This window comes from Scyliorhinus torazame, chromosome 2, assembly GCF_047496885.1.
Source record: "Scyliorhinus torazame isolate Kashiwa2021f chromosome 2, sScyTor2.1, whole genome shotgun sequence".
NCBI classification, from domain to species: Eukaryota; Metazoa; Chordata; class Chondrichthyes; order Carcharhiniformes; family Scyliorhinidae; genus Scyliorhinus; species Scyliorhinus torazame.
Genome location: NC_092708.1, coordinates 329,827,999 through 329,852,125, shown reverse-complemented (window position 1 = coordinate 329,852,125; position 24,127 = coordinate 329,827,999). Strand labels below are relative to the sequence as shown.

The window sequence follows — 24,127 nt, the reverse complement described above, 5'->3', positions numbered from 1 at the left end:
TGAAGCTAATCGACAACCCATAATTATTTATGCAATTACTTGCATCAACTTACTGAAATAGTAATCCATTCATGCTATTTTCCCTAAATCCATCTATTTTTTTCTTTTCAAATGTTTATCAAATTCCCATTTTAAAGACTAAAAATACTGCTTTCATTCTGGGAGGGTTAATATGGAAAACTTTCTTTCCAAACTTTCCGACTTCTCCCTTCACTATTTTGATGGTGATCTTAAATTTATGCTCTCTAATTACCAACTTATCAGTTTTTAGAGGTGTCTTGATTGTTGCACTAACACAGCAGAGCTTAAACAAATATAGTTAGGATTCATTAGTTGATCCTGATTTACCCCTAAACCTTTTCACAGTATTAAAAATCTCAATTAGGCAGAACGGGGTCAGCGCCCTCTCTGGCGACTGGATGTAGGGCAGCTGGCGGACGAAGAGGTGTGTGGGCGGATAAGGAGGAGTATTGAGAACTATGTGGGACCGAATGACACAGGAGAGGTGACGCTGGCAGTGGTTTGGGAGGCTCTGAAGGCGGTCATTAGGGGAGAGTTAATCTCCATTAGGTCCCATAGAGAGAAGGAGGAGGGCGGAGAGGGAGAGACTGGTGGGAGAGATACTTAGGGTAGATAGGAGGTACGCGGAGGCCCGGGGGGGGGGGTGTTGTGTTGAGCGAGCGCCGGAAATTACAGGCGGAGTTTGATTTGCTGTCCACGAGGAAGGCGGAGGCGTAGCTGAGGAAAGCGAAGGGGGCAGTGTATGAGTATGGGGAGAAGGCGAGTAGGATGCTGGCGCACCAGCTGCGCAGGAAGGAGGCGGCCAGAGAGATTGAGGGAGTGCGGGATAGGGAAGGCAACATCGTGCTGAGCCCAGAGAGGGTTAATGAAGTCTTCAGGGAGTTCTACGGGAGGTTATATGAGTCGGAACCCCCCCCCCCCCGGGGAGGGGGAAGGGATGAGGCGGTTCATGGACCGGTTGAGGTTCCCAAGGGTGGAAGCAGAGCAGGTGGAGGGACTGGGGGCCCCGATTGAGCTGGAGGAGGTAGTCAGGGGGCTGGCAGGCATGCAGACGGGCAAGGCCCCGGGCCCGGACGGCTTCCCCGTAGAATTTTATAAGACGTTCTCGGAGCTGCTGAGCCCGCTCCTGAGAACCTTCAATGAGGCAAAGGAGAAAGGGACCCTCCTTCCGACAATGTCACAGGCATTGATCACGCTTATCCTGAAGAAGGAGAACGATCCGCTTCAGTGTGGGTCCTACAGGCCGATATCGCTCCTGAACATGGATGCCAAGCTGTTGGCAAAAATTCTGGCCACCAGAATAGAGGACTGTGTCCTGAGAGTGAATGGGGAGGACCAGACGTGTTTAGTTAAGGGCAGGCAGCTGAACACGAACGTGAGGAGGCTCCTGAATATTATCATGATGCCCTCGGAGAGGGGACGCGGAGAAGGCCTTTGACAGGGTGGAGTGGGAGTATCTGTGGGAGGCGCTAGGCAGGTTTGGATTTGGGGAGGGATTTATAGGGTGGGTCAAGCTGCTGTATCAGGCCCCTGAAGCGAGTGTGTCCAGCAAACCAACTAAGGTCAGAATATTTCAGGCTGCACCGGGTGCGAGACAGGGGTGTCCCCTGTCCCCGTTGCTGTTTGCCCTGGCAATTGAGCCGTTGGCCATTGCGCTCAGGACTTCAGGGGATTGGAGGGGGCTGGTGCACGGAGGGGAGGAGCACCAGGTCTCCCTCTATGCGGATGACCTGCTGTTGTATATTTCGGACCCGTTGGAGGGGGATGGGGGAGGTCATGCGGATCCTGGGGGACTTCGGGAGGTTCTCGAGGTATAAGTTGAACATGGGGAAGAGTGAGCTGTTCGTGGTCCACGATAGAGGCCAGGAGGAGAGACTGAGGGAGCTCCCGCTCAGGATAGTGGAGCGGAGCTTTCAGTACTTGGGGATACAAGTGGCCAGGAACTGGGATGCCCTGCACAGGCTCAACTTAACCCGGCTAGTGGAGCAGATGGAGGGAGAGTTTAAAAGGTGGGATATGCTCCCGCTTTCCCTGGCGGGACGGGTGCAGACTGTGAAGATGACGGTTCTCCCCAGGTTCTTCTTTGTATTTCAGTGCCTCCCATTTTCATCCCCAAGTCCTTCTTTAAGCGGGTGAATAGGATTGTTACGGGATTTGTGTGGGGCGAATAAAACCCCGCGAGTCACGTGGAGGGAGCCTCGGTGTGGACCCCGATACGGAATAACCACAGATTTGCTCCGGGTAGGTTGGATGGGGGGGTACCAAGGCTAGTACAGGGCAGGTATTAGGAGGATGGGGGACCTGTTTTATAGACGGGGTTTCCCCAGCATGCAGGCGCTGGAGGAGAGGTTCAGCCTGCCCCCGGGGAATGCGTTCAGGTACCTTCAGGGTCGGGACCTCCTTAGAAAACAGGTGGGGACATTCCCGCGGCTGCCCCCACGTAGGATCCAGGATAGGGTGGTGTCTGGCGTCTGGGTAGGGGAGGTGTCGGACATATATCAGGAGCTGCAGGTGGTAGAGCAAGCCTCAGTGGGGGAGTTGAAGGATAAGTGGGAGGAGGAGCTGGATGAGGGCCTGTGGGCTGATGCCCTGGGCAGGGTGAACTCCTCCTCATCATGTGCCAGGCTCGGATTAATCCAGTTTAAGGTGGTGCATCGGGCGCATATAACGGCGGCAAGAATGAGTACGTTTTTTGGGGTGGAGGTCAGGTACCCGAGGTGTGCGGGGGGGTCCGGCGAATCATGCCCATATGTTTTGGGCATGCCCAGCGCTTAAAGGATTCTGGCAGGGGTTTGCAAGGGTGATGTCTAGGGTTTTGGACGCTCGGGTAAAGGCGAGCCCAGCGGTAGCGATATTTGGGGGTGGCGAAGGATCCGGGAGTGCAGGAAGCAAAAGAGGCCGAGGTACTGGCCTTTGCCTCCCTGGTAGCCTGGAGACGGACTCTGTTAATGTGGCGGGACTCGAAACCCCCGAGTGTGGAGACCTGGGTTAGCGACATGGCGGGGTTCCTCAGCCTGGAGCGAATAAAGTTCGCCTTGAGAGGGTCCTTGATGGGGTTCTCCCGACGATGGCAACCTTTCCTTGACTTTCTAGGGGAGCAGTAAGTGTCAGAAGCAGCAGCATCCTGGGGGGGGGGGGGGGGGGGGGGGGGGGGGGGGTTTAGGTGGGGGAAGGTACTGTTGATATAATGCGAGTTGGGCATGGAGCCAAAACCTACCTTGTTCTGTTTAAAAATAGAAATAAATTCTGTTGTGTCAGTAGTTTCATTGTAAGCTTTGGGCTATGTTTACTGTTATTTTTCATTACTATCTGTATTTCTATTTTTGTTATGTAAGAACGCTCATTGGAAAAACTTTAATAAAACATTTATTTGTTTAAAAATCTCAATTAGATTCATCCTTAAACTTCTCTGATTATTAAAGAAGCATCCATCTTTTCACTCCTTCATGCCTCCAGCCTTTCATTCCTGGCATAATTCTAGTGAACCATTTCCATGTCTCCAAATCCCAATATAATGGGTACCCAGAGATGTATGCAGTACTTTAATTGTGGCTTTGCCATCAATGTCTTGAATAAATTTAACATAACTGCCTTGCTTTAATATTCAATACTCCTAGGTGTATACATTTACTAGGAAACATTCCTGGAATGTGGGAATCACCAGCATCACTGGCCTTTATTGTCCAACTCTAATGCACACTAGAATATTGTGCAAAATCCATTCCTAATTCTTAACGCTCATCTACGATTCTGTCTTAATGCATTCACAACATCCTTGTAATCTAACAGAAACTTTTAGCAACACCACTACTCTATCCATATCTCTTTCTCCCCACCTCACTTGATGATGATAGAACTACGAAAACTAAGATCACATTTTGTCCAAACCCAAGTAAAGTCCCCATTATAATTTCTATATCTAAACCATAATTAATTGTTGAATTTTGATTCAAGTGCTTTGTGCATTCACATACAAACCACTCAACTCTAAATCCACCACTCAAACCTAAATCCATTCTTTTTTAAAACACTGACTGTGTCAAAATATTTCTTTTTAATCATTCATGGATGTGGGCATCACTGGCAATCCCAGCATTTACTCCCCATCCCTAACTAACATTATGAAGTGGAGATGCCAGCGTTGGACTGGGGTGAGCACAATAAGTCTTCCAACACCAGGTCAAAGTCCAACAGGTTTGTTTCGAATCACTAGCTTTCGGAGCACTGCTCCTTCCTAACTCACCTGAGGAAGGAGAAGTGATCCGAAATCTAGTGATTCAAAACAAACCTGTTGGACTTTAACATGGTGTTGTAATATTATGAAAGTGGTGGTTACCTAAACGTGATAATGATGCCATTGGTGGAGGGAGAGGCGGATATAGTGGCAGCTATGGACGCGGAGAAGGCCTTTGACCGAGTAGAGTGGGAGTATCTCTGGGAAGTGCTGCGGAAGTTTGGGTTTGGGGAGGGGTTTATCAGTTGGGTTAAGCTCCTATATAGAGCCCCGGTGGAGAGTGTGGTTACGAATCGGCGGAGGTCGGAGTATTTTCGGCTGTATCGAGGGACGAGGCGGGGTGCCCCCTGTCCCCCCCTGTTGTTTGCATTAGCAATTGAACCTTTGGCCATGGCATTAAGGGAGTCCAGGAAATGGAGGGGGGTGGTCCGAGGGGGGGAGGAGCATCGAGTGTCGCTGTATGCAGGCGACCTGTTGCTGTATGTGGCGGATCCAGTGGAGGGGATGGTGGAGGTCATGCAGATCCTAAGGGAGTTTGGGGGCTTCTCGGGCTATAAGCTCAATGTAGGGAAGAGTGAGCTCTTCGTGGTGCATCCAGGGGACCAGGGAAGAGGGATAGACAACCTACCGTTGAGGAGGGCGGAAAGGAGCTTTAGGTACTTGGGGATCCAAGTAGCTAGGAGTTGGGGGGCCCTGCATAAACTTAATTTGACGCGGCTGGTGGAGCAGATGGAGGAGGACTTCAAATGACAGGACATGTGGCCACTCTCGCTAGCGGGCAGAGTACAGTCGATTAAAATTATGGTCCTCCCGAGGTTTCTTTTTGTGTGCCAGTGCCTTCCAATTATGGTCACCAAGGCCTTTTTTAAGAGGGTAGGCAGGAGCATCATGGGTTTTGTGTGGACAAATAAGACCCCGAGGGTAAGGAGGGGTTTCTGGAGCATAGTAGAGACAGAGGAGGGCTGGCGTTGCCGAATCTGGGTGGCTACTATTGGGCAGCCAACGTGGCGACGATCCGTAAGCGGGTGATGGAAGGAGAGGGGGCGGCATGGAAGAGGTTGGAGATGGCGTCCTGCAAAGGAACGAGCCTGGGGGCGCTGGTGATGGCACCGCTGCCGCTCTCGCCGACAAGGTACACCATGAGTCCGGTGGTGGCTGCAACGCTAAAGATCTGGGGGCAATGGAGACGACACAAGGGTGCGATGGGAGCCTCGGTGTGGTCCCTGATCAGAGATAACCATCGGTTTGTCCCAGGAAGGATGGATGGGGGGTTTCAGAGCTGGCATCGGGCAGGGATTAGAAGAATGGGGGACCGGTTCATCGATGGGACGTTTGCGAGCTTAGGGGCGCTGGAGGAGAAGTTTGGGCTACCCCCGGGAAACGCTTTCAGGTGCATGCAAGTGAGGGCGTTTGTGAGGCGGCAGGTGAGGGAGTTCCCGTTGCTCCCGGCACAGGGGATTCAAGACAGGGTGATTTCGGGTGTATGGGTCGGAGAGGGCAAGGTGTCGGCGATATATCAGGAGATGAAAGAAGAGGAGGAGGCTCTGGGAGAGGAGCTGAAGGGCAAATGGGAGGAGGAGTTGGGGGAGGAGATTGAAGAGGGTCTGTGGGCTGATGCCCTAAGTAGGGTTAATTCCTCTTCCTAGTGTGCCAGGCTCAGCCTGATACAGTTTAAGGTTATTCACAGAGCGCATATGACAGGGGCGAGGCTGAGTAGGTGGAGGACAGATGTGGGAGGTGCTCAGGAAGCCCGGCGAATCACGCCCATATGTTCTGGTCGTGCCCGGCACTGGATGGGTTCTGGAGGGGTGTTGCGAGGGCTATGTCTAAGGTGGTGAAAGTCCAGGTCAAGCCAAGTTGGGGGCTAGCACTATTTGGAGTGGCGGACGAGCCGGGAGTGCAGGAGGCGAAAGAGGCCGGTATCCTGGCCTTTGGGTCCCTGGTAGCCCGGCGGAGGATCTTGCTAATGTGGAAAGACGCGAAGCCCCCCAGTGTGGAAGCCTGGATAAACGACATGGCAGGGTTCATCAAACTGGAGGGGACAAAGTTTGCCTTGAGAGGGTCTGCGCAGAGATTCTTCAGGCGGTGGCAACTGTTCCTAGACCATCTCGCGGAACGTTAGACGGAGGTCGGTCAGCAGCAGCAACCCGGGGGGGGGGGGGGGGGGTAGAAGAGGGGGCGGGGAAGGTTTTTTTTTCCTAGGGGCACTTGGGTGGGGAAGTGCATAAACATATGGGAAAGTCGATGTGTGCGGGGGGAACCCATTGTACAAAGTTCTGTGTTATGTTGAATTGATATGTTTATGTTTTGCTGTGCGGCTTTTCTTTCTTTTTGTTACCAGGGGCGGGGGGGGGGGGGTTTGAATGGTTGAAAGTTTTGTTGAAAAATTCTAATAAACATATTTTTATTTTTTTTTAAAAGGAAAGTGGTGGTTACCCACCTTTCTCGCAAATTAGAGGTTTGCTCGATCATTTCAGAGGGCAATTAAAAATCAACCACATTGATGTGGATTTGGTGTCACATATAAGCACAGACTGGGTAAACAGATTTAATACCCTAAATGAGCATCAATGAACCAGAAACTTTCAAATAAGGGGGATGAAGTCAGGGAAGACCCAAGGGCGAGACGGCTACCCGGTAGAGTTCTCCAAGGGGTTTGCGACAGAGTGGTCACCGCATTTGCTGGGGATGTTCAGTGAGGCACTGGAAAAGGGGAAGCGGAGACATTGACATAGGCATCGATTATGTTAATCACGAAGAAGGGGAAGGACCTGCTGGAGTGTGGGGCATATAGGCATACTTCACTGTTAAACACGGATGTGAAAGTGCTGACCAAGTTAGTGGTGGGGAGGATGGAGGGGTGTGCACCAGGGGTGGTCGCAGAGGACTTAACGGGTTTTGTAAATGGGAGGCAGCTCTCCAGTAACATCAGGAGGCTGCTAAATGTGATTATGGCCCCATTGGGGGGGCGGGTACCGGAGGTTGTGGTCTCTATGGATGTGGAGAAGGCTTTTGATTGGGTGGAGTGGAGGTACCTGTTTGAGATAGTAGGACAGTTTGGGTTTGGCTCGAAGTTTGTGGCTTGTTGTCCGAGGCCCCAGTGGCGAGTGTACGGACAGATGAGATGAGTTCGCGGAGCTTTGGATTGCATAGGGGATGGAGGCAGGGATGTCCGCTGTCAGTCACCGCTGCTGTTCGCGCTGGTGATAGAGTCCTTGGTGATGGCCCTTAGGGGGTCAATGGAGTAGCAGGAATCGTGAGGGGGAGTAGACGACCTGTTGCTGTTTTTGTTGGACCCGTTGGAGAGTATGGGAAGAATTATGGACATACTGGAGAGGTGTGGGGCATTTTTGGGATACAAGTTAAACATCGGGAGGAGTCAGGTGTTCCCGGTGAATGCGGCTGGTCCGGTGCGTTGCCATTTAGAGGAGCCACAGATAGGTTTAGGTATTTGGGGGCCAAGATGATGGGGGGAATGGGCGACGATGCACAAGTGGAATCTGACAACGTTGATGGGGGAGGTTACAGGGTATTTTAGGAGGTGGGATACGTTGCACCCAACATTGGTAGCGGGGGGGGGGGTTTCAGGTGGTTTAAGATGAATGTGCTGCTGAGGTTCCGGTTTATATTCTAGATCCTCCCGATCTTTATCGCTAAGTCTTTCTTCCGGAAATTGGAGATAGTGATCTTGGAGTTTGTATGGACAGGGAAGGTGCCAAGGGCAAAGAAGGCCCTGTTACAGAGGCAGAAAGGTGGGCGGCGAATGTGGAAAAGGTAAGACGGTGGAGAGGGAGAGGGATTAGAGTGGGGAGTGGGTTATGGTGAAGGAGGAGTCCTGAAAGGGGTCCAGCTTGTTGGCCATGGTGACAGCGTTGTTTCCGCTGGCTCCGGGGAGGTATACGATGAACCCGGTGGTACAGTCCATGATCAGGTTGTGGAACCAACTGAGGAGACCCTTTAGGAAGGAGGGGATGTCGGTGCTGACATCGCTGTGCGGAAATCACAGGTTTAAGCCAGGGAAAATGGATGGCATGTATGGGAAGTGGAAGGATGTGGGGCTGGTGAGGGCGAGGGATTTGTACCTAGAAGAGAAATTTGCAGGCATGGAAGAGGTGCGAGAGAGGTTTGAGTTGGCAAAGCAAAGTGAATTCAGGGTTATGCAAGTGAGGGATTTCGCGTGGGAGGAATGGAGAATGGTTCCCAAGCTGCTGGAGCGGTTGTTGCTCCCGGATGTGGAGGGGGAGGGCAGGATTGATGATATATATGGTCGGCTGGGGGAGCAATGGCGAAAGCAAGTGGTGATGATCAAGAATGGGAACAATTGGAGGAGGCGGGGGGGGAAAGAGATAGGATGGGGAGTGTGGAGTGAGGCATTGCGTACGGTAAATTTGACCTCTTCGTCCGTGAGGATGAGCTTGATTCATAGAATTATTCACAGAATTTACGATGCAGAAACAGCCCATCGAGTCTGCACCGGCCCTTGGAAAGGGCACTGTAACCCAGTAACTCAACCTAACCTTTTGGACACTAAAGACCAATTTAGCATGGTCAATCCTCCTAATCTGCACATCTTTGCACTGTGAGAGGAAACCGGAGCACCTGGAGGAAACCCATGCAGACACGGGGAGAAAGTGCAAACTCCACACAGACAGCCACCTGAGGCCGGAATTGAACCCGAGACCCTGGAACTGTGAGGCAGCAGTGCTAACCACTGTGCCACCATGCCAGATTCAATTCAAGGTGGTGCACAAGGTGCATATGACCCAGGTGAGGATGAGTGGATTCTTCCAGAGGGTGGCGGAGAAGTGTGGGCGAGGGCCAGCAAAACATGCACAATGTTCTGGGGCTGTGAGAAGTTGAAGAGATACTGGGAAGCGGTGTTCGGGACCCTATCGAAGATTGTGGGGGTGGAGGTCAGGCCAGACCCAATGGTGGTGATCTTTGCAGTGTCAGAAATGACTGAGCTGATGGAGGGGAAGGGGACCAATGTAGTGGCCTTCACCTCTCTAACTGCTTGATTGGCGATTGGCAGCGCCGCCAGGGGTGGTAGCCTGTCTGACAGACCTGTATGACTTCCTGCGGCTGGAAAAGATCAAGTTCAAGTTGAGGGGATCAGCGGAGGGCTTTGAGACACGATTGGGGCTGTTCATGACAATGCTGGGGGAATTATTTGTCGAGGTGGGGGGAATGTACACTGTGAACGGTGGGGTGTTGAGAATGTTGTTGATTTGTGTTGTATTTTTGAATATATTAATATATTTGGAATAAAATATATTTAAAAAAAGATTTATTTAGTTAACAGAATTTAATCCCCCCAAGCTAGCATAGAATCATCATGGATTCATAGAATGTACAGCGCAGAATTCGGCCCATTGAGTCTGCACCGGCCCTTGGAAAAAGAGCACTCTACTTAAGCCCATGCCCCCATCCTATCCCCGTAACCCAGTAACTCAGTAACCCCACCTAACCTTTTGGACACCAAGGATCAATTTAGCATGGTCAATCCACCTAACCTGCATATCTTAGGACTGTGGGAGGAAACCAGAGCACCCAGGGGAAACCCACACAGACACGGGGAGAAAGTGCAAACTCCACATGGTGAAGTTTGAACTCGTATCTCTACATCATTAGTCCAGATCTCTGGATAACAACTCATTAAACACCAGCAGAGTTCTCACAGCAAATAGCAAAATGTATTCCCTTTCTATGATGCAGTTCAGGAATACACTGAATGTCACGTGAAGGACAAAGAAGAAGCTGCATCAATTCCTAACAGCTCTCCACACACTATTCTCAGAAGGGTCGTCCAAACAAAACTGAAGGAATAAAAAATGACAAACTAACAAGTACACCACCCCTGGTGTCAATATCCCCTCCGTCATGAAAATTGCTCCCTGAAATTCTTCAACTCCACAAGCCAAACTTCACGACTTCTGGCTGGTTATAAGCTGGATGAAAATGAAATGAAATGAAAATCGCTTATTGTCACAAGTAGGCTTCAAATGAAGTTACTGTGAAAAGCTCCTAGTCACCACATTCCGGCGCCTGTTCGGGGAGGCTGTTACGGGATGCTTTACTAATTGGATATTGCTTTTAAACTACACATAGCAATGTCACATACTTCACAGAATCACACAGTGCAAAAGAGGCCCTTCAGTCCATCAAGTCTGCACCAACACGTTAAAAAACACCTGACCTACAAATCCCATTTGCCAGCACTTAACCCATAGCTTGAATGTTATAACGTGCTAAGTGCTCATCCAGGTACTTTTTAAAGGATGTGAGGCAACCTGCCTCTACCAACCTCCCAGGTAGTGCATTCCAGACCGTCACCACACTCTGGGTAAAAAATGTTTTTCCTCACATCCCCTAAACCTCCTGCCCCTCATTTTTAAGTTGTGTCCCTCGTGACTGACCCTTCAGCTAAGGAGAACAGCTGCTCCCTATCCACCCTGTCCTTGCCCCTCATAATATTGTACACCTGGATGAGATTGCCCCTCAGTCTTCACTGCTTCAACAAAAACAACACAAGCTTATCCAACCTCTCTTCATAACTTAAACGTTCCATCTCAGGCAACATCTTGGTGAATCTCATCTGCACCCCATCCAGTGCAATCACACCCTCCCCATAATGTGGTGACCAGAACTGCACACTGCACTCCCAGCTGCAGTCATCACAAAGTTTTTTACAACTCCAACATGATCTCCCTGCTTTTTCGTAATCTATGCCTTGATTGATAACCCTCTTAACCTGCCCTTCCACATTCCGAGGTCAATGGACAAACACGACAAGGTCCCTTTGTTCCTCAGAACATCCTAGTGTCATGCCATTCATTGAATACTTCCTTGACAAATTACTCTTTTCAAAGAGTATCACCTCACACTTTTCAGGCTTAAATTCCATCTGCCAATTATCTGTCCATTTGACCATCCCATCTATATCTTCCTGTAACCCAAGACACACCCTCACTGTTAACCATCCAGCCAATCTGTGTCAGCCGCCAACTTACTGATCCTACCCCCCACATAGTCATCTATGTAATTTACATAAATGGCAAATAATAGGAGACCCAGCATAGATCCCTGCGGTGCACCACTGGACACTGGCTACCAGTCACTAAAGCAGCCCTCTGTTATCACCCTGTTTCCTACATCTAAGCCAATTTTGCATCCAGTATCAAATTACCCTGTATCCCATTTACATTTGCCTTCTTTAGAAATCTCCCATGTAGGCCCTTGTCAAAGGCTTTGCTGAAGTCCATATAAACTGCACCAACAGCATTACCCTCATCTACACACCTGGTGACCTCTTCATAAAATTCAATTAAATTTTTAGGCATGACCGCCATCTGACAAATCCATGCTGACTGTCCCTGATCAAACCTTGCCTTTCCAAGTGGAGATAAGATTCTCTCCTTCAGAATTTTCTCCAATAGTTTCCCCATCACTGACGTGAGACTCAGTCGTCTGTACTTCCCTGGCTTATCTCTTTAACCCTTCTTAAAGAGTGGAATCACATTAGCTGTTCTCCAGTCGTCTGGCACCACTCCGGTGCCAGTGAGAAATAAAAAATTTTGGTCAGAGCCCCTGCAATCTCCTCCTTCACCTCCCCCAGCAACCTGGGACACCATTCATCCAGACCTGGTGATTTGTCCACTTTTAAGCCTGCCAACACCTCCAATACCTTATCACTCCCTATGTTAATTTGCTCAAGGAGTTTGCACATTCTCCCCGTGTTTGCGTGGGTTTCGCCCCACAATCCAAAAATGTGCAAGTTAGGTGGATTGGCCACGCTATAAATTGCCCCTCAATTGGAAAAAAAATGTTAATTTGCTCAAGAACCTCACAGTCTCTCTCGGAGTTCCATATCTACCTCCTCATTCTCTTGAGTGAAGACGGATGTGAAGTATTCGTTCAATACCCCACCAATGTCCTCTGGTTCCATCCACAGATTGCTCCTTGGTCCCTACTCTTCCCTGGTTAACCTCTTCCCATTGAAATAGTTATAGAATATCTTGGAATTTTCCCTAGTTTTATCAGCCAGAGCTTTCTCGTATCCCCTCCCACTCCTCGCCCACTTGCTTTCTTAAGCTCCACTCTGCACTTTCTGTACTCCAGTAATTTGCTCCCCATATGTTTGCTAAAAGCCTCTTTTTTTTCTCATCATATCCTGAATATCCTAGGTCATCCATGATTTTCTGGGCCTGTTGCTCCATCCTATTACCCCAGAGGGAACATGTTGGGCCTGTAGCCCTCCCACACCACACCCTCAATTCCTTTTTGAGCGCCCCCCCACTGCTCTTCTGTAGATTTTCCCACAAGCAACTGTTCCCAGTCTACTTTGGCCAGAGCCTGCCTTCTGTAAGTCCTTACTCAACATAATATGGGCACGGTAATATGAGGTGGCCATTGTGTATCTGAAGTCCAATTTTCAAATGTTACTATGATTCCAACAATACAACACAGGATATAAGGAGACAGAAAAAACTTCTAACAGACTGATTGGCAGGGAAGCCTGAAAATGCTGTTAGACTCAACTAAAGGAGCATACCGCTGATAGGTATTGAAGGAGAAAATACATTTCTGTCAAAATCAAATCCACCTATTGACAATCATGTGTACCTTCTATGGAGCTAAACAATATCAGATTGCGGAATTATTTCACATTTAACAAGATTAAAGCCATTTCCAGTTGATCAAACATTCCATGGCCCCAAAATATTCCTAAATTCATTCATTTGCCAACCAAAGAAAACTTTAAAGCAATATTTTACAGTACAACACATTCTCAATTACATAAGCATATGATCAAAACAAACTTCCACCTTTAATAAAGGATGTATTTTATCCACTGGTAGAAGAAGAGGATTCCTCCGTCTGCGTTTCTCAATAGCAGACTGTGCATCAGCAATAGCCCATTTGTCAATTGGGTGTGGAAAAGTTTTTTGAACACGCTCCTAAGAGGAAAAGCAAAATAAATGTATCCATCTTGAATAACACATGAAGAATGTCAGCTTAAATAACATCACAGGTCAAGTCCTACTGCTCCGGACTAAAATTCAAAATGTTTTTAAAACTATCAATATTTATCCTACTGCAGGAAATGTCAATGCGCTCCCAAACCAAAAATTAAATAAATAATGTCCACCTGCTCTAGAAACAGAATGTATAACTGAACAACATTACTAGGTGTTCACAAAGTACAAACAAATCTCAGCATTAAGTTCTGATATAGAACATTTGGTAATCAATACCTTTACAGAAATCAATCTGCTTAACTACTGAAATTCCAGTTAACCAAATCTGTTAATTGTCAGAGCTTTTACAGAATAATGCTTTGTGTGAAATGTCTCTTTATTACTTAGTTTGCTGACAGTCTGCCTCTCATCCAACATAAATAAAACTTCATCCCAAGAGAAATTAAATGTTCGTGTATTCTGTTTGTCTCTATTCCCGTGTTTAAGATATTGCCGCAGCATCTATGCAAAATCTCATGGGCTGCAATTTTTACCTATTTGCATTAACCATCAAATAGGTCCCCTCCATTATGGAGGGAGACAGAGGGAGAGAGAGAGAGCAGAGACAGAGGGAGAGAGAGAGTGCAGAGACAGAGGGAGAGAGCGCAGAGACAGAGGGAGAGAGCGCAGAGACAGAGGGAGAGAGCGCAGAGACAGAGGGAGAGAGCGCAGAGACAGAGGGAGAGAGCGCAGAGACAGAGGGAGAGAGCGCAGAGACAGAGGGAGAGAGCGCAGAGACAGAGGGAGTGAGCGCAGAGACAGAGGGAGAGAGCGCAGAGACAGAGGGAGAGAGCGCAGAGACAGAGGGAGAGAGCGCAGAGACAGAGGGAGAGAGCGCAGAGACAGAGGGAGAGAGCGCAGAGACAGAGGGAGAGAGCGCAGAGACAGAGGGAGAGAGCGCAGAGACAGAGGGAGAGAGCGCAGAGACAGAGGGAGAGAGCGCAGAGACAGAGGGAGAGAGCGCAGAGACAGAGGGAGAGAGCGCAGAGACAGAGGGAGAGAGCGCAGAGACAGAGGGAGAGAGCGCAGAGACAGAGGGAGAGAGCGCAGAGACAGAGGGAGAGAGCGCAGAGACAGAGGGAGAGAGCGCAGAGACAGAGGGAGAGAGCGCAGAGACAGAGGGAGAGAGCGAGAGGGAGGGTGAGAGAGTGAGGGCGGGTGAGAGAGTGACAGAGGGAGGGAGAGAGAGGGAGAGCATGAGAGAGAGTGTGAGCGTATGAGAGTGACACCGTAAGAGTGTGAGAGTGACAACGTGAGAGATTGCGAGAGGGTGAGAGATGTATGAGACTGAGAGCGTGACAGAGTGAGTGTGAGAGTGAGAGAGAGTAATAGGGAGAGCGTGAGAGTGAGAGCGAGTGAGAGTGAGATAGTGAGAGCGTGAGAGTGAGTGAGAGTGACATAGTGAGAGCGTGAGAGTGAGTGAGAGTGACATAGTGAGAGCATGAGAGGGTGAGAGAGAGTGAGATAGTGAGAGCATGAGAGCGAGTGAGAGAGAGATAGTGAGAGCATGAGAGAGCGAGAGCAAGAGCGTGAGAACGTGAGCGAGGGCGAGAGAGAGAACATGAGCGAGGGCGAGAGAGAACGTGAGTGAGAACGAGAATGAGGGCGAGGGTGAGGGGGCGAGGGTGAGGGGGCGAGAGAGGGGGCGAGGGTGAGGGGGCGAGAGAGGGGGCGAGAGAGGGGGCGAGAGAGGGGGCGAGAGAGGGGGCGAGAGAGGGGGCGAGAGAGGGGGCGAGAGAGGGGGCGAGAGAGGGGGCGAGAGAGGGGGCGAGAGAGGGGGCGAGAGAGGGGGCGAGAGAGGGGGCGAGAGAGGGGGCGAGAGAGGGGGCGAGAGAGGGGGCGAGAGAGGGGGCGAGAGAGGGGGCGAGAGAGGGGGCGAGAGAGGGGGCGAGAGAGGGGGCGAGAGAGGGGGCGAGAGAGGGGGCGAGAGAGGGGGCGAGAGAGGGGGCGAGAGAGGGGGCGAGAGAGGGGGCGAGAGAGGGGGCGAGAGAGGGGGCGAGAGAGGGGGCGAGAGAGGGGGCGAGAGAGGGGGCGAGAGAGGGGGCGAGAGAGGGGGCGAGAGAGGGGGCGAGAGAGGGGGCGAGAGAGGGGGCGAGAGAGGGGGCGAGAGAGGGGGCGAGAGAGGGGGCGAGAGAGGGGGCGAGAGAGGGGGCGAGAGAGGGGGCGAGAGAGGGGGCGAGAGAGGGGGCGAGAGAGGGGGCGAGAGAGGGGGCGAGAGAGGGGGCGAGAGAGGGGGCGAGAGAGGGGGCGAGAGAGGGGGCGAGAGAGGGGGCGAGAGAGGGGGCGAGAGAGGGGGCGAGAGAGGGGGCGAGAGAGGGGGCGAGAGAGGGGGCGAGAGAGGGGGCGAGAGAGGGGGCGAGAGAGGGGGCGAGAGAGGGGGCGAGAGAGGGGGCGAGAGAGGGGGCGAGAGAGGGGGCGAGAGAGGGGGCGAGAGAGGGGGCGAGAGAGGGGGCGAGAGAGGGGGCGAGAGAGGGGGCGAGAGAGGGGGCGAGAGAGGGGGCGAGAGAGGGGGCGAGAGAGGGGGCGAGAGAGGGGGCGAGAGAGGGGGCGAGAGAGGGGGCGAGAGAGGGGGCGAGAGAGGACGCGAGAGAGGGGGCGAGAGAGGACGCGAGAGAGGGCGCGAGAGAGGGCGCGAGCGAGGGCGCGAGCGAGGGCGAGAGAGAGAACGCGAGCGAGGGCGAGAGAGAGAACGTGAGCGAGGGCGAGAGAGAGAACGTGAGAGAGAACGTGAGAGAGAACGTGAGAGAGAACGTGAGAGAGAACGTGAGAGAGAACGTGAGAGAGAACGTGAGAGAGAACGTGAGAGAGAACGTGAGCGAGGGGAAGAGAGAACGTGAGCGAGGGGAAGAGAGAACGTGAGAGAGAACGTGAGCGAGAACTTGAGCGAGGGGAAGAGAGAGAACGCGAGCGAGGGCGAGAGAGAGAACGTGAGAGAGAACGTGAGCGAGGGGAAGAGAGAACGTGAGCATGGGGAAGAGAGAACGTGAGAGAGAACGTGAGCGAGAACTTGAGCGAGGGGAAGAGAGAACGTGAGTGAGGGCGATAGAGAGAACATGAGTGAGGGCAAGAGAGAACGTGAGCGAGAACGTGAGCGAGAACGTGAGCGAGGGCGAGAGAGAGAATGTGAGCGAGGGCGAGAGAGAGAGAACGCGAGCGAGGGCGAGAGAGAGAACGTGAGAGAGAACGTGAGCGAGGGGAAGAGAGAACGTGAGCGAGGGGAAGAGAGAACGTGAGCGAGGGGAAGAGAGAACGTGAGCGAGGGGAAGAGAGAACGTGAGCGAGGGGAAGAGAGAACGTGAGAGAGAACGTGAGCGAGGGCGATAGAGAGAACATGAGTGAGGGCAAGAGAGAACGTGAGCGAGAACGTGAGCGAGGGCGAGAGCGTGAGAGAACGTGAGCGAGAGCGAGAGAGAACGTGAGCGAGGGCGAGAGAGAGAACGCAAGCTAGAACGTGAGCGAGGGCGAGAGAGAGAACGCGAGCGAGGATGTGAGAGGGAACGTGAGCGAGTGCGTGAGCGAGAGAGGGAACGTGAGCGAGGGGAAGAGAGAACGTGAGAGAGAACATGAGTGAGGGCGAGAGAGAGAACGTGAGTGAGGGCAAGAGAGAACGTGAGGGAGAACGTGAGCGAGAACTTGATCGAGGGCGAGAGCGTGAGAGAACGTGAGCGAGAGCGAGAGAGAACGTGAGCGAGGGCGAGAGAGAGAACGCAAGCTAGAACGTGAGCGAGGGCGAGAGAGAGAACACGAGCGAGGATGAGAGAGAGAACGTGAGCGAGAGCGTGAGCGAGAGAGGGAACGTGAGCGAGAACGTGAGCGAGAGAACGTGAGCGAGGGCGAGAGAGAGAGAACGTGAGCGAGGGCGAGAGAGAGAAGGTGAGCGAGGGCGAGAGAGAGAAAGTGAGCGATGGCAAGAGAGAGAACGTGAGCGAGGGGAAGAGAGAACGTGAGAGAGAACGTGAGTGAGGGGAAGAGAGAACGTGAGCGAGAACGTGAGCGAGAACGTGAGCGAGAACGTGAGCGAGGGGCAGAGAGAACGAGAGAGAACGTGAGTGAGGGCGAGAGTGTGAACGTGAGTGAGGGCGAGAGAGAGAACGTGAATGAGGGCAAGAGAGAACGTGAGCGAGGATGAGAGAGAGAACGTGAGCGAGGGCGAGAGAGAGAATGTGAGCGAGGGCGAGAGAGAGAATGTGAGCGAGGGCGAGAGAGAGAAGGTGAGCGAGGGCGAGAGAGAGAAAGTGAGCGAGGGCGAGAGAGAGAAAGTGAGCGAGGGCAAGAGAGAGAACGTGAGCGAGGGGAAGAGAGAACGTGAGAGAGAACGTGAGTGAGAGGAAGAGAGAACGTGAGCGAGGGGCAGAGAGAACGAGAGAGAACGTGAGTGAGGGCGAGAGAGAGAACGTAAGTGAGGGTGAGAGAGAGAACGTGAGTGAGGGCAAGAGAGAACGTGAGCGAGAACTTGAGCGAGGGCGAGAGCGTGAGAGAGAACGTGAGCGAGAGAGAGAACGCAAGCGAGGATGAGAGAGAGAACGTGAGCGAGAGCGTGAGCGAGAGAGGGAACGTGAGCGAGAACGTTAGCGAGGGCGAGAGAGAGAGAACGCGAGCGAGGATGAGAGAGAGAACGTGAGCGAGAGCGAGAACGTGAGCGAGAACGTGAGCGAGAGAGAACGTGAGCGAGAACGTTAGCGAGGGCGAGAGAACGTGAGCGAGGGCGAGAGAGAGAACGTGAGTGAGGGCGAGAGAGAGAACGTGAGCGAGGGCGCGAGAGAGAACGTGAGCGAGGGCGAGAGAGAGAACGTGAGCGAGGGCGAGAGAGAGAACGCGAGCGCGGGCGAGGGAGAGAACGTGAGCGAGGGCGAGAGAGAGAACGTGAGCGAGGGCGTGAGTGAGAGCGAGAACGTGAGCGAGGGCGAGAGAGAGAACGTGAGCGAGAACGTGAGCGAGGGCGAGAGAGTGAACGAGCCAGGGCGAGAGTGTGAGTGAGCGAGCGAGGGCGAGAGTGAACGAGCCAGGGCGAGAGTGTGAGTGAGCGAGCGAGGGCGAGAGAGTGAGCAAGCAAGGGCGAGGGAGTGAGCGAGCGAGGGTGTGAGCGAGTGAGGGCGTGAGCGAGCGAGGACGAGGTAGTGAGCAAGCGAGGGCGGGGGAGTGAGCGAGCGAGGGCGGGGGAGTGAGCGAGCGAAGGCGAGGGGGTGAGCGAGCGAAGGCGAGGGGGTGAGCGAGCGAAGGCGAGGGGGTGAGCGAGCGAGGGCGTGAGCGAGTGAGGGCGAGGGACTGAGCGAGCGAGGGACTGAGCAAGCGAGGGCGAGGGACTGAGCGACGAGGGCGAGGGACTGAGCGAGCGAGAGCGAGGGACTGAGCGAGCGAGGGCGAGGGACTGAGCGAGCGAGGGCGAGGGACTGAGCGAGCGAGGGCGAGGGACTGAGCGAGCGAGGGCGAGAGAGTGAGCGAGCGAGCGCGGGAGAGTGAGCGAGCGAGGGCGGGAGAATGAGCGAGCGAGGGCGAGAGTGAGCGAGCGAGCGAGGGTGAACGAGTGAGGGCGAGCAACAGGGCCAGTACGAGGGCGAGCGACACGGCGAGGGCGAGCGACACGGCGAGGGCGAGCGACAGGGCGAGCAACAGGGCGAGAACAGGCAACGATGTGAGGGCGAGCGAAGGTGCCAGGGCGAGCGACGGTGCCAGGGCGTGCCGGCGGGGCCAGGGCGAGAGACGAGGCCAGGGCGAGCCAGCGGGGCCAGGGCGAGCGACGGGGCCAGGGCGAGCGACGGGGCCAGGGCGAGCGACGGGGCCAGGGGGCGAGACGGAGGCAGGGGGCGAGACGGAGGCAGGGGGCGAGACGGAGGCAGGGCGGGAGACGGAGGCAGGGCGAGAGACGGAGGCAGGGCGGGAGACGGAGGCAGGGCGGGAGACGGAGGCAGGGCGGGCGACGGAGGCAAGGGCGGGCGACGGGGCGAGGGCGGGCGACGGGGCGAGGGCGGGCGACGGGGCGAGGGCGGGCGACGGGGCGAGGGCGGGCGACGGGGCGAGGGCGGGCGACGGGGCGAGGGCGGGCGACGGGGCGAGGGCGGGCGACGGGGCGAGGGCGGGCGACGGGGCGAGGGCGGGCGACGGGGCGAGGGCGGGCGACGGGGCGAGGGCGGGCGACGGGGCGAGGGCGGGCGACGGGGCGAGGGCGGGCGACGGGGCGAGGGCGGGCGACGGGGCGAGGGCGGGCGACGGGGCGAGGGCGGGCGACGGGGCGAGGGCGGGCGACGGGGCGAGGGCGGGCGACGGGGCGAGGGCGGGCGACGGGGCGAGGGCGGGCGACGGGGCGAGGGCGGGCGACGGGGCGAGGGCGGGCGACGGGGCGAGGGCGGGCGACGGGGCGAGGGCGGGCGACGGGGCGAGGGCGGGCGACGGGGCGAGGGCGGGCGACGGGGCGAGGGCGGGCGACGGGGCGAGGGCGGGCGACGGGGCGAGGGCGGGCGACGGGGCGAGGGCGGGCGACGGGGCGAGGGCGGGCGACGGGGCGAGGGCGGGCGACGGGGCGAGGGCGGGCGACGGGGCGAGGGCGGGCGACGGGGCGAGGGCGGGCGACGGGGCGAGGGCGGGCGACGGGGCGAGGGCGGGCGACGGGGCGAGGGCGGGCGACGGGGCGAGGGCGGGCGACGGGGCGAGGGCGGGCGACGGGGCGAGGGCGGGCGACGGGGCGAGGGCGGGCGACGGGGCGAGGGCGGGCGACGGGGCGAGGGCGGGCGACGGGGCGAGGGCGGGCGACGGGGCGAGGGCGGGCGACGGGGCGAGGGCGGGCGACGGGGCGAGGGCGGGCGACGGGGCGAGGGCGGGCGACGGGGCGAGGGCGGGCGACGGGGCGAGGGCGGGCGACGGGGCGAGGGCGGGCGACGGGGCGAGGGCGGGCGACGGGGCGAGGGCGGGCGACGGGGCGAGGGCGGGCGACGGGGCGAGGGCGGGCGACGGGGCGAGGGCGGGCGACGGGGCGAGGGCGGGCGACGGGGCGAGGGCCGGCGACGGGGCGAGGGCCGGCGACGGGGCGAGGGCCGGCGACGGGGCGAGGGCCGGCGACGGGGCGAGGGCCGGCGACGGGGCGAGGGCCGGCGACGGGGCGAGGGCCGGCGACGGGGCGAGGGCCGGCGACGGGGCGAGGGCCGGCGACGGGGCGAGGGCCGGCGACGGGGCGAGGGCCGGCGACGGGGCGAGGGCCGGCGACGGGGCGAGGGCCGGCGACGGAGCGAGGGCGGGCGACGGTGCGAGGGCGGGCGACGGGGCGAGGGCGGGCGACGGGGCGAGGGCGGGCGACGGGGCGAGGGCCGGCGACGGGGCGAGGGCCGGCGACGGGGCGAGGGCCGGCGACGGGGCGAGGGCCGGCGACGGGGCGAGGGCCGGCGACGGAGCGAGGGCCGGCGACGGAGCGAGGGCCGGCGACGGAGCGAGGGCGGGCGACGGTGCGAGGGCGGGCGACGGTGCGAGGGCGGGCGACGGTGCGAGGGCGGGCGACGGTGCGAGGGCGAGCGACAGAACGAGTAGGGGCGACGGTACGAGAAGGGGCGACGGTGCGAGGGCCGGCGACGGGGCGAGGGCCGGCGACGGGGCGAGGGCCGGCGACGGGGCGAGGGCCGGCGACGGGGCGAGGGCCGGCGACGGGGCGAGGGCCGCGACAGAGAATTAAATTTGCCCCAACATACAATGTGAAACACTAATACAATATACAGTCTATTGAGAATTAAATCTGACAGTGTAAATGCTCTATTAGCCACTAATAGATTAAAAGAATGCGATACAAGGATCAATTAACTTAGTACTAGAGTACTTTACTTTTGGAGATGCAAGTCACTGCACTCTTCGGATATGCATGCAGGTTCTGCCGATCTTGCTTCAATTAAGAGCAAATGCCACAACCCACTCAATATGAGAAATACTCAAGGAGAGATGACATGCATCATCCTCCATTGCCATGTACTGGTATGCATTAATCACTGCCAAATAAAACCAATCTACAAAAGGTTATATTTTACATTGGAAGTCACATTGCACAGATTATAGAATCAATTTGGCTGCCATATACAAACCTTACCATAATAAGGGCAATTATTTTGTTTCACACGTCAGTTTTATCACTTGGTACAAATCAATTTGACCTTTTATAATTTGACAAATTAATCATGTTAGTCATTAAAATGAACTCAAAATTGTGCAGAACGCAAACACTATTGATGGATGTAATTCCTTTTTAATATGGAAAAGACAAATACAAAACACCATCATCCATACCTCTACATCTTGAACAGTCCGTGGTTGTGCAACACAGAGCATATTTAATAACTGGAGAATCAATTCTTCTATGTAAAAGAGGGCATCTTCTTTTGCTGAGAGGGTCGGATGCACCTGTCGTTGTACCTGCATCAAGAAACAAGATTGTAAATATCTCATCAGGAAAATATTTATTTTGAACAAAGATTTGAACTATCATGAATCTCGCCCTCTTCTCTCACAATTAACATCCTTTTCTTTCTTGGTGTGAAGCCCATAATTTCTGTCTTTCTTTAATTTGTAACAAATTCAGTATCTCTTGGGAAATCATTAAATCTGACCAGTGAAGACGATCACTTATAAATCTGCCAAGTATACAGCTTCTCCTTATCAACACAAGTCTTAAGCTCAAAACTGATGTAATGGAAGAAATAATCTATGTCAGAGAGCACCTGATCAACCTAATATTCACTGAAGAACTCTTCAGGTCAACTGGAAAACAAACACCAAAATCCTCAAGTTCAGAGCAGAAAATTTGCAAATTTGCAGCTCAATCGCCAGGGCAAACAGCAGGGGGGACAAGGGGCACCCCTGCCTCGTTCCACGGTACAGTCTAAAGTACTCTGACCACAGCTGGTTTGTCGATACACTCGCCACTGGGGCCTGGTACAACAATTTAACCCACCCTATGAACCCCTCCCCGGACCCAAACCTGCCCAGCACCTCCCACAGGTAATTCCACTCCACCCGGTCAAAGGCCTTCTCCGCGTCCATTGCCGCCGCCACTTCTGCCCCCCCCCCCCCCCCCCCCCGCCAGCATCATGATCACATTCAGGAGCCTCCGCACATTTACATTCAGCTGCCTGCCCTTCACAAATCCCGTCTGATCCTCATGTATCACTCCCGGGACACAATCCTCAATTCTAATGGCCAGGACCTCTGCCAACAACTTGGCATCCACATTGAGGAGCAAAATCGGCCTATACGAGCCACACTGCAGCGGGTCCTTGTCCCGCTTGAGGAGAAGCGAGATCAGAGCCTGCGACATCGTCGGGGGAAGAATTCCTTTCTCTTTCGCCTCGTTAAACGTTCTCAACAGCAACGGGCCCAACAGTTCCGAGAACTTCCTATAGAACTCAACCGGGAACCCATCCAGACCCGGGGCCTTGCCCGCCTGCATGCTCCCCAACCCCTTAACCAGCTCCTCCATCCCGACCGGGGCCCCAACCCTTCTACCTGCCCCTCCTCCACCTTCGGAAACCTCAACTGGTCCAGGAACTGCCGCATCCGCCCCCTCCCCCCTGGGGGTTCTGACTTGTACAAGTTCCCATAGAAGTCCCTGAAGACCTAATTTATTTTGGCTGGACTCTGCACCGTGCCCCCCCCCCCCCCCGTCCCTGATTCCCCCAATTTCCCTAGCCGCCTCCTTCCTTCGCAGCTGGTGCACCAGCATGCGACTCGCCTTCTCCCCATACTCTACTCATACGCTGTACCCTGTACCTTCCTCCACTGGGCCTCAGCTTTCCCCGTAGTCAGCAAGTCAAACTCCGTTTGGAGGCTCCGGTGCTCCTTCAGCAGCCCCTCCTCAGGGGATTCCGCGTATCTCCTATCCACCGTCAGTATCTCCCCCACCAATCTCTCCCTCTCCGTCCTCTCCCTCTTTTCTCTGTGAGCCCTGATTGAAATTAGCTCCCCTCTGACCACCGCCTTCAGCGCCTCCCAGACCACACTCACCGGCACCTCCCCGTTGTCATTGGCCTCCATATACCTTTTAATGCACCCCCGGACCCGCCCACAGACCTCCTCATCCGCCAACAATCCCACGTCCATGCGCCACAGCAGGCGCTGGCCCCTCTCTTCCCCCAACTCCAGCTCCACTCAGTGCGGGGCGTGATCCGAGATCGCAATGGCCGAATACTCCGTCCCCTCCACTCTCGGAATCACCATTACCACTCACCATCACATATCGGCCCCCCTTATCCGCCACAATACCCGCCGCCTCAAAAGTCACCCGTTTGCTCACCAAGATTGCGACCTCCCTGTTCTTCGCATCCAGCCCAAAATGAAAGACCTGCCCCACCCATCCCTTCCTCAGCCTGGTCTGATCCGCAACCTTCAGGTGCGTCTCCTGTAACATGGCTACGTCTGCCTTTAGTCCCTTTAAGTGCGCAAACACCCAGGCCCTCTTGACCGGCCCATTCAAGCTCTCACGTTCCACATGATCAGCCTGATCGGGGGACTACCCGCCCCCCCCGCCCTTGCCAACTAACCATCTCCTCTTTTAGGCCAGCCACGTGCCCACGCCTCCCGCACTCTCTAGCCCCCCAGGTGGAGCCTCCCCGCCCCGACTCTCCCTCTTACCTCCAGCTCCCCCTCAGTCAATACAGCAGCAACCCAGCCCCCCCCCCCCCAACGGGAAAAAGCCCGCGCTCCCTGCCTGGGCCGACCCCGCCCCCTATGGCGCAGCTCCTTTCTCCTGCAACCTCGCCCCATTCCCCAAAGGCCCAGGGCCTCCAGCCCATACTCCCCCCCTCCCCCCCCCCCCCCCCCCCCCCCACAATCGAACGCGGGGAACAACCCCTCCCAAACCAGCACACATACAGTGAAAACACAAATA

At 55.3% G+C, this 24,127-nt stretch overlaps 1 protein-coding gene across 1 annotated transcript in view; it reads right to left on the bottom strand.

Moving 5' to 3' along the window:
* The window catches only part of sos2 (son of sevenless homolog 2 (Drosophila)), a 234,022-nt gene that overhangs the window by 170,865 nt on the left and 39,030 nt on the right, over positions 1 to 24,127 (bottom strand). Inside the window, exons 2-3 of the mRNA XM_072489811.1 lie at positions 21,532 to 21,657; positions 13,081 to 13,212 (exon numbers count right to left, since the gene is read on the bottom strand). Of these exons, the coding sequence (XP_072345912.1) occupies positions 13,081 to 13,212; positions 21,532 to 21,657 (258 nt within the window). The remainder of the gene's footprint in view (positions 1 to 13,080; positions 13,213 to 21,531; positions 21,658 to 24,127) is intronic.